This window comes from Sceloporus undulatus, chromosome 6 (genome assembly GCF_019175285.1).
Source record: "Sceloporus undulatus isolate JIND9_A2432 ecotype Alabama chromosome 6, SceUnd_v1.1, whole genome shotgun sequence".
NCBI classification, from domain to species: Eukaryota; Metazoa; Chordata; class Lepidosauria; order Squamata; family Phrynosomatidae; genus Sceloporus; species Sceloporus undulatus.
In genome coordinates, this window is record NC_056527.1 from 82,989,548 (window position 1) to 82,999,986 (window position 10,439).

At 44.1% G+C, this 10,439-nt stretch overlaps 1 protein-coding gene across 4 annotated transcripts in view; it reads right to left on the reverse strand.

Moving 5' to 3' along the window:
• The window catches only part of ADAM11 (ADAM metallopeptidase domain 11), a 78,169-nt gene extending 71,242 nt beyond the window's left edge, over window positions 1-6,927 (reverse strand). For all 4 annotated transcript variants that reach the window (XM_042471843.1, XM_042471842.1, XM_042471841.1 and 1 more), the window contains exons 1-2: window positions 6,462-6,927; window positions 4,222-4,436 (exon numbers count right to left, since the gene is read on the reverse strand). In XM_042471843.1, the coding sequence (XP_042327777.1) occupies window positions 4,222-4,436; window positions 6,462-6,525 (279 nt within the window). In that variant the 5' untranslated portion in view covers window positions 6,526-6,927. The remainder of the gene's footprint in view (window positions 1-4,221; window positions 4,437-6,461) is intronic.
• Between the last annotated feature and the right edge of the window lie 3,512 nt (window positions 6,928-10,439).

A 10,439-nucleotide genomic window follows, 5' to 3' on the forward strand; every position in this document is an offset into this window, starting at 1 on the left:
AAGAAAGAAAGTGAACTACACCAATAGGTGGATACATGAATTTGGAATTCAAAATGTGTGGCAGTGTATCAGGGAAAAGGGTCTCACTTACCTAAGGAGTAAAAAGTTACAGTAATGGACAGGTATTAATGGTTGATACATTGGGGAAAGCGAAACATCATTTGGCATATGAAAATATAAACAGTAAATGAAGCAATGAAAATGCCATGTCCCAACACATTTTGCCAGTCTGGATTCAAACACTGATCACAAGTGTAGGAGATATACATGGCCCAACTGTCTTTGGCTGTACACAGTGACAGTGGGAGACAGCTCTCCCACTGAAAGACTAGTTCTCTGGACAGTAACTTGGGATGCTTCCAGATGAGGCTTTAACATTTGCACTCCAATACTCATGAATTGGTTTGCGTTATGGTGACTTCCTAGGGCTTTTTTTTACTACACCCTCTCACATCTGGCCTGCATCATTCAGCTTGCAACCATTTTCGCTTCCTTCGCTATCCTCCATTAGCCTGTAGTATCTGATTACGCTACTTTCCCATATCTTTTGGGGTTATTCTTTCACTGCTAGACCTGAGTAGGTGGGCATGGGACTGATGGTCATTCAGCTTCTACTTTACCACCTAACTACTCTGCTTGAGAGATCTATGATTATCTCTCACATTTCTCAACAAGGTTTTCATTGTGCAATGCCACCATGCCTCATTTCTGGTATTTTTCAGCAAAGGGACAGACAATGTTGTCTTGCACCTGTAATTCTATCATTTTTTCGCCTGTTTGTTTGGCACAGATAGTCCATCAAATGAAGAAAGATGGGATAATTTCACAATGACTTGTCTGGTGGTGGCACAAGGAGCCGTACCATCTAGGAGCAGTGTCCCATGTTTTGCAAGAGGATTGCTTTGCATGGGGAAAGCAGCCAAGATTCCAAGTCCTGCCAGAAAGTTCCACAGCTGTTCCGTTTTTTGTATTCCTCTTTCCTTTTCAGCAGATTTGTAGCTGCCAACTTCTAGTACAGCTGCTCTGGGTAGATCCCACTTGTTACAAGAAGAAATCTAAATTCAGCTAAGCAAGGAATCCTTCAGAGGTATTTTGCCTTGTGTTCGGACTCCAGCACTCCTTCTGGAGTCACCTGTATCATCCATTGCTCCAGGAAGGCTGTGCCAAACATTACAGAGAGCAAAAATGTTCCACAAGTAATTATGTTTTTGAGAAAATCACACAGTCTATCTCTCACACATATACACACATGCACACAAACATAGGCGTAGGGGGAGACAGAGAGACTTGACAGATGGATGTAACAGCCCTCTCCAGTAACAGCCTCTAAATGTTGGATTACAACTCCCATCATTCAGCTCTTACAACCATGCTCCCTGGAAGACTATGGTAGTCATAAATCAGCACATCTGGAGGATAAGAGGCTGAGGAATGTTGCTTCTATTAAAGGAGGCATGACAAACATCAAGAGATTCCAAAGTTGAAACAATGTTTGGCTTGAAGCACAGGAATATATGACATATGGCCTTTGAGATTCGGAATGGACCTATGCATGCACATCTGGACTCTGACAATCTGATTGAGGCTCCCTTGCTACATTTAACTTTGAGTTCTGTGTGGAATAATACAGTAATACGTCTAGAAAGCTACACTAAACATAATGCCGTTAAGATGTCTCCATTATTTGAAAGAAAGAAGAGCTAGCATTTCTGTGATAGACTTCCTGGGAGTATCTGGTGCAAAAGAAAATTCTGCTTGCATAATTCACCCCACCTCACAAAAAAACACTGGCACGCACACATCATGTTGAGGTACGGGGTATACAAAGTCTCCTGGCTTCAAAACAGCAGGTCACTTTGATGAATCAGTAGGGCAGTTTTCAGTAGGCCAGTATAGTTACAGTCAGTCTCTGTTATTCCCACCTGCCCAGCAGCTGGTCACTGCATACCCAACAACAACTGTCCCCATTTGGCAGGAACAGTCCCTGTTAATCCTCTGTTATTCCACTTTTTCAGTGGCTGTATCTAACGATTCATTTTTCCTCATGATTATGTTTATTCTTCTTAAAAGCTCTGTAGCTTCATTGAGACCTGACTCTGGGGTCTCCCCATCCCCATGGCCTTCAGTCCTACTCACTCAGCAGCACTGATGGATTGCAACTTATCATGGGGATGTTACAATCTTTGCAAATTTCCTCCATTCAGTTCATCCCAATCAATCCAAAATTAGCAGGCATTTTGTCCTAATTCAGCAGAACATGTTTTTTAAACGTATGCTAAGTCACAAGGCACAGCAACATAAGGCTGAATGACAATTAGGAATCTTATTATACTATCACATTTGTAAATTTTTATCTAGGTCTTGTTTACCTCCAGTTGGTTTGCACCCAGATGAATAGTGGTCTTACACAGTCTGCTGGCAAAACCATAGAATAATGTTCTCTGGCAACTGAGTTTAAGCTGATTCAATCTTTGTTCATTTTTAAAAGGTGAATGATACAGACAGCAGCAGGAAAAGTCTCACAACAAGCTTTTGATAGGAACTTGCAGGCTTTTTCAACCCATCATGCTCCAAATGTTGTGAGTTGGGCAGGAACAAATGGGTTGGACTGCAACTCCCATCACTCACATCCAGCCCAACGTTTGCTATGCTGACTAAGTATGATAGCTGTATGGCACAAAACATCTGGAGGGTGCCACCATGTGTGTGTGTAGGGCTAATCAAACAGTTTCACTCTTACTTGCATTTATCTCACACAACATATGGGGATATGGAAAGCATTTTGATTTCATGTAATTTGCCAAGTTTCCCTTAAATGTGCTGTTATGTTGTTGTAGGAGACTTTGGTAAAAGTAAAACTTGGCCAAAACAATATTAAGGAGGCCAGATACTGTAATGGAAAGAGGGAAATCAGTCTCAAATGTCAATGTTCTCCTCTTCAAAATATGGCTGTTGGCAGCACTACACAGTTAGCTTGGTTCCATTAATACTAGCCTCTTTTTTCTGCATGATATCTGTCCTTCTTGGCTCTAAGTGACCAGATGCTAAAAGAGCTGCTTACCTTCTGTCCCAGATCTGACACATAACCCATGCCAGGTGGCCACTCAGTTACCCCTTTCTCTTACTTTGGAGGCAAGGGCAGAGCTGTATTGTACCATTGCCCTTGACAAGAATTATCAAGTATGTTGCTAATTAATTCCATGCAGGTGTCACTTACAGAAATGACATCCTTTGCAACTTCAGAGGTGTATCCCAACTGATAAGTGCATCCAGATACTCATTCAGAGTGGTGTAGTGGTTTGAGTGTTGGACTTGGACTCCAGGAGATCACTGTTTGCATCCCTGCTCAGCCATGGAAACCCCCTGAGTAACCTTAGGGGAATGCCATGGCAGACTCTCTCTGAGCAAATATTGCCAAGAAAACCCCATAAGCATAAGTCATCTTAAGGTGCCATGAGTTGGAAATGCCCTGAAGGCACACAACGATGACAGCCCCTTCGGAGCAGCAAGAGTGGTGGTGGTGCCAGCAGAAGTTCAGTTGAGCATAACTACCTTCTCATGGTATTTCTTGTCTAAAAGTAAAGGTATTTCCCATTGACAAGGTTGTCTAGTCATGTCTGACCATAGGGAGCAGTGCTCATCTCTGTTACTAAGCCAAAGAGCCAGCTTTGTCAGACACTACTCTAGATCATGTGGCCAGCATGATTTCACAGAACACTGTTTACCTTCCCACTGGAGTGGTACCTATTTATCTACTTGCATTCTCATGCTTTCGAATATCTGCTAGGTTGGCAGAAGTTGGGACTAGTGATGGGAGCTCACCCCATCATGCGACACCCAGGCCACGAACTGCCAACCTGCCGACCTTGCAATTAACAGACTCAGTGTCTTAACCACTGGAGCCACCGCATCCCTATTTCTTGTCTACTTTCTGGAAAACGTTTTAAAAAGAAACTGTTGGAACAGGTCACCAGGCCTCAGTATGTCACCAAATAAGAGGATCCTATTAAAAAGTTGGAAGTTGTCCTTGCCACCCAACCATTCTGCATGCATGCCATCTGGCTTCACAGAACAGCTTGGAGCCTGCTCTTGCCACCCCCCCCCCCCCCCCCGCTTGAACACGAAGAGCCTGAGCACAATGGCCTGAAAAAATAACACAGGCACGAAAAAAAAAGTCTAAAAGCAGGGCAGAATGGCAACAGGTTTATAGGGTTCACTTACAGGGCTGCCTTCTTTTCCTTCTCTTCCTCCTCCATGGGTGTTGGGCTCTCTTCTCACCCTGGTGTCCAACTGAGGCTTCTGGATTTCTCCCCCAGAGCTCTGCCCCACTAGACGAGTGGGGTAGGTGATTTCTGAAGCCCCCCATCTCTTGCGCCAGCTGGCATTCGGGATCCGCCTTCGCAAATCACCAGGTTGTGCATCTGCCTTAACAAAACCTGCTCCAAGAAAGATGGGGAGGGAGGGAGGAAGAAGAGTCAAGCATCACAATGTAATAATGGGAAGCAAGGAAGAGTTCATGAGCAGAGCATTTTATCTCATGAGCAGCTAAGGGCTTTCACTGGCCAGCATGGAAGTCACTCTGTTTCATTTTATTGATCAGCTACATTTATATCTTGTCTCTTCTCCAAGAAACTCAAGGCAGTACACAGGGCTGTTCTGCTCCACACTCCTCATAAAAACATCCCTAAGAGGTAGGCCAGGCCAAGAGTGAATGATGACCAAAGGTTATGCAATCAGTTGCATGGCCTAGTGAGGGCTCATATCTACATTTCCCAAGTCCCAGCCCAACATGTTAAACACTTTCCTGGCTTCCCTTCTGATCTGGAACATCTTATAATAAGGCCAGAGATGTCAGGGAAACAGATAGTTGTGGTCACTCAGTGCAAAAGGGCAGCTATTCTGAACATGCTCAGGTGTACTCTTTTGGTTAGACTGAAGGTGTCCCAGGTATTCTGTGCGTCAACACAAGTTTGAGGGGAAATTTCTGGCAAGCTTTTAGTCAAGTCAAGCCATGGTAGGATACAAAGAGAACTGCTACAGAGCAAGAAGATTTATATCAAGGCAAATAATGTGCTATTCTTCAGATATGATAGGACAGCAGCCCTAGCCAGCAAAGCCAACACAGTAAGGGATACTGGGACCTGCTCTAAGATGATGAGAAACATGTGGCCCTTCAGGTGTTGTTTAACTGTTGCTTGATTGCAACGCCCTTCATCTCATCACCACCAGCTATGCTGGATAAGGCTGATAGGAGTTGCAGTCCAGCATCATCTGGAGGACCACATCTTCCGCTGACTTTCCCTGTCTTAAATAGAACCTCAATGACAATCAGAGCATCTAAGTGCCCCTCCACAATGCCAAGGGGCATAGCCCTTTGTTAAGTTCCCACTTAGCCTTGACCCAGGCATACCGTCTCTTCAAGTTTCTTGAGGCCAGGGGTTTTGTTCACACGAGATGTGGGGACTCAAGCTTTCCTCTACATGCCCCACACTTCCTGTTCTGTCCTGCCATCCTGGATGTGTGGGTGTGGGATAGCTAGAGTCAGTCTGTGGACATCTGGGCATTAAATCTTTCCTTTTGCCATTTCTGGGCTGAACGCTGGAATATGAAGACATCTGAGGCTGTTCCCTGGCTTATTCCCAAACATTTCTGCAACTAGATTCCCAGTGCTTTTTTGCCCAATACTCCACAGTTTGTTTAGGACTGCTTCTACATGGCAGAAATATTCTGGTTTGGCATCGCTATAACTGCCACAGCTCCATGCTCCGCTCTGGATCCACAAGAAAACTACAATTCCAAGAATTACATAGCATGGAGCCATGGCAGTTGTAACAGTGTCAATCCAGATTGTTTCTGACATCTGATGCCTTGTGAGACCCTAATCCACCCAGAACCCTACCTTCCCTTTTAAAAAAGTAAGCCTGGGCTACATAGACCAGGGGACCACTGTCACATATACATATCCCCATCATCCCATCCTACAATTCCCTGGCAAAACAGACTAGTGTTTTGCAATCCCTCCACCACAGCTGTTGCTCCATCTCCACCTTAGGCTGGAAGGAGCTGCAGAAAAATGTGTCTATGCAGCAGAAAAGGCTGCAGTCTCTGCTTTGGCAGGGTGGGTGTAGAAATGTGTGCCTGGGGAGTATATGGAGGTCCAGAAAATAAAAGAGAGGAGCATTTGTAAGCAGCAGGTTTCCATGCCCCCATTCCAAAAAGGCAAGGTGGAGCAAGTCACCACAGCATGCATTTATTTGGACAGAGGTGGCACAGGGTGCTCCCAGCCAGCTCTTGGAGAGATGCAGGCATTGAAACTCCCACTCCTTTTGTCAGCTCCATCCTGCCTGGAGACTGTGACTTGCCACCCCTGTGCCAGGCAAAAAATAAAAATAAAAATAAAATGGGATGGGATGGGAGAAGTAAAGTTGGAGGGCCCTAAGCCAAAAAGAGACTCTCCTCACCTGAATGACAAAGCAGGAGAGAGAGGAAAGCAGTCAACACCCAAGTCTGGAGCGGGCAGCTCATAATGCCTTCATAATCGGAACCCAGGCTGGCACCAGTTGGTACAGCATGCAAGGAAGACAGCTCCCAGTGGTGCCTCTTCTTCGCTTCCTTTTGCTTTGCATTGAAAGTCTGGGATGCTCACTGGTCCTTTCCTCTTGCTTCTCTTTCTGCCTTCTTGTTGCCTCCTTTCTTTCTTCCTTTTTGAATTGTTGCTAAGAGAAAGAGATGGGGAGGAAACAGAGGAAGGAGGAGAGAGGTAGAGAAAGGAGGAGAAGGCTTTTGCAGAAGAGAATGCAAATCAAGGAAGAGTTGGGCATGGTCAGCAGCAGGAGGGCGAGTGCACTGTCTCCATCCTGGTCCTGCAGTGATGGATAGAAGAAGAGGCTAACATGATGTGAGGGAGAGGGATGGGGAGAGTTGGGGAGGGGGGAGGCAAAGGAGAAGCAGGACACGTGAGCCTCCAAGATCCCTCCTCCTCTTGCCTTTTTAGCATGGAAGAGCTGTCACTAGCCTCTTTCCACGCACACACACAGGGTTTTTAAAAAAAATATATGGACAGGCATCAGAGCAGGCAACAAGGAGCAGTAAAGGAGGAACCAAACATGTGCTTAGATCCATCTCCTCCTCTGCACATACGCACATGGAGAAATCAGACCCTTTGCTCCACAGGAATCTAGCTAGAATAAGATGCACTATTAAATGATAAGCAATGAAAAAACTCATTGATATACCTAGGACAACTGACTCTGACAACATGGAACAGGCGGTCAGTGTGATCCAGGTATTTAGCCCTGGGACATGCAGAAGAATAAGGATGCCTCTGGGAAGTTGCAAAGTCCCTCCTGTCATTACTGGGTTGCACCCACACTTTGTGCTTTAATTCAACTGCCCCCTCCACTCAGCTTTATGGGTTTCAGGAGCAAGGCTAGCCTGTTTAAAAGAAACCAGGTACTATTGTGGCAAGGCCTCCTAAGTCAGTTGCATTAGGAGTACTTGTGCTGATACTATTTATATTTGGCAGTGCCAAGTCAAACTGAATAGCTATGCAGATACAGAGTGTATGTATATGTAATCTTCTGCAGCTGGGAGCTCTTTCCACTTACTTACCTGAGTACTTGGGGGCAGGGTTGACCTACAGAGAACTTTTTTCTGAAAGGCACCAGCTTGCAACATGCCAAAGCCAGGAATCAGGCTTATGAGAGTTTATTGTCTGTGTATGTTACCAGGTGAATAGTCAACAGTGTGATGCAGCAGCTAAAAAGGTCAATGTGATTCTAGGCTGCATCAATAGACATATAGTGTCTAGATCAAGGGAAGTAATAGTGCCACTCTATTCTGCATTGGTCAGGCCTCACCTAGAATACTGTGTCCAGTTCTGGGCACCACAATTCAAAAAGGATGTTGAGAAACTGGAGCATGTCCAAAGGAGGGTGACTAAAAAGGTTAAGGGTCTAGAAACCATGTCTTATGAGAGACTTAGGGAGCTGGATATATTTAGCCTTGAGAAGAGATAGTTAAGAGGTGATATAACCTTGTTTAAATATTTGAAGGGAAATCATATTGAGGATGGTGCAAGCTTGTTTTCTGCTGCTCCAGAGAATAGAACCTGGAACAATGGATGCAAGCTACAGGAAAAGAGATTCCACCTTAACATTAGGAAGAACTTCCTGACAGTAAGAGCTGTTGGACAGTGGAACACACTCCCTCGCAGTGTAGTGGAGTTTCTTTCTTTGGGAGTCTTTAAACAGAGGCTGGATAGCCATCTGTCAGGTATGCTTTGATTGAGAGTTCCTGCATGGCAGAGGTTGGACTGGATAATCCTTGTGGTCTCTTCCAACTCTATGATTCTATGAATAGTATTACCATGAAATGTAGGCACTGCCAGGTTAGAGGATATCATTCTGTGATTAAATCCAGTGTCCACCTAAATAGTTTTAAGGCAGTCTAGCATGGAACTGAAATATACAAAAGCCAGGAAATCCAAGTATCAGGCCTTTCTTTTAAAGGAATTTGTGTCTAATTTTTAATCAAGCAACGGCAAGAGCTGCACTTTCTTGTTGTAACCCATACTCACCTTGTCCAGTCCAAGCTTGGCAGCATGAGCTATTTGTGGGCACTCAGTAATAAGTGGAAAGATACCTCTATTTATGCTCAGAGACATTTATAACTGCAGCCTGGAACAATTTGAAACCATCTGTATTCTGGACACCAAAATGGTGACTGCTCTTATCATTTCATGGGTATTCCATATCACAGACTCACACATAAACCTTGTTTCCGAAGGAGTAAAGCTGCTCCCTATTTCTGTGTCTGACAATGTGCGTGCATGTGTGCGTTCAGATGGATGCTTAAGGCATGTAGAAGGCCTGGGGAGAAAAAACGCAGCATTTTAGAGGTTTTGAGCTGTTTTCAGGGGAGTAAATTAAAGAATCATAATTCCCACACCCTTTGCAAGGGGAATTTTGATACCCTGGTGTTACCCAATGGTGGGAGGGGAACAAAATTATCCCTTGGCAATTGCAGGGATGTCCTACAGAATTTTGCCAGTAAAAAATAGAGTTGTCCAAACCAAGAGAGCAACCAAGCTTCTTACAGTTGTTCAGCTCCAGGGTTAGGATTTCATTATGATGACCACTGTGTTCCCTCTGAGTGAACCAGTGCTTTCCTTTGGAACTAAAAGTTAGAGCAGGCAGGGCATAAGATCTGGCTGGTGTATCGCATTTACTTTGGCAGGTTTATTCTATTTTGTAGAAAGGGCGGAAGACTTGAAGAGTAAGGGCTCCATTTACGACAAGGATCCCCAGAACTTTGCTCCACGCATTAAAATTTTGATTAAGGAATACAGTGGTGGAACTTATGAAACACATGGTCCTGACCAAGAGACAAGTGCCTTTCTTTCAAATTGCATAAAACCAGCAATTTGTACCAGCAATTTGGTCTGCAATTGCTCTTTTGTTGGCTCATATTCAGAGAATAAAGACAGCATTCTTATCTTAGTGCATTCCACTGTTTTCGATCCTGATGTTTTCTTTTTTCAAAACTAATTTGTGACTTTAAAAAAAAGCATCTTGAGATATAATTCTGGTTTCAGTAAAGTGTCCACATGGATTAGAAAAATGCTATCAAATCTTTTTCAGGCTTCATGCTTTTAGAATATTGCTCTTTGAAGCTGCTGTGCTTATACCTTGGCTACACTTGTCCTTTTCTCTCATGTTGTATAGTCTATACGCCATGTTTCTCTCACCACAGCGCTTGGAAATATGTTGAACTCACAAAATCCACCAGTGAGCATGTTTTTTTCAAGCTCTCCCCAACTTCAGATCATAGATTCTTTTGCGATTCTGTTCCTTAAAAGACTTACTATATAGCCCATTTCTCAGTTCTTTCACAGCAGTCCCATAGCACTCTTTCTCTGCATTGTGTATCTGCCTTCAAGTCACCTGCCAACTTATAGCAACCCCTTAAATTTTATACGGTTTTCTTAGGCAGCTCAGAGGTGGTTTGCCGTTGTTTTCCTCCGAAATATAACCTACAATTCCTGGTATTCTTTAGTAGTCCTCCTCCAAGTACTAACCAGGTCTTGATAGCGTTTGATATCAGATGGGATCTGAGGGTCTTCAGAATATTTAGGTCCCATTCCTTTGCAGTACCACCTCTGGAACATCCCTTTCTTACCCACCCACAGCTTTCACAGTATGTCCATTTCTCAGATACCCCTTTCCCCAACAGGACAAAGTAGCCCATTTCATAATTTGAACCCCATTGCAATCCTTTTGCACCAACTTTTTGTTATCCTCCTTCCCCCTCCAAAGCAATCAGCAATCACTTCCTGGCTGTCCTTTTTCTTTCATCAGTCTCCACATCTGATCTGTTCCTGTCCCTCCGTTAATCACCATTTTCCCATTATAACTGCACAACAAAATAGCCCACAAGGA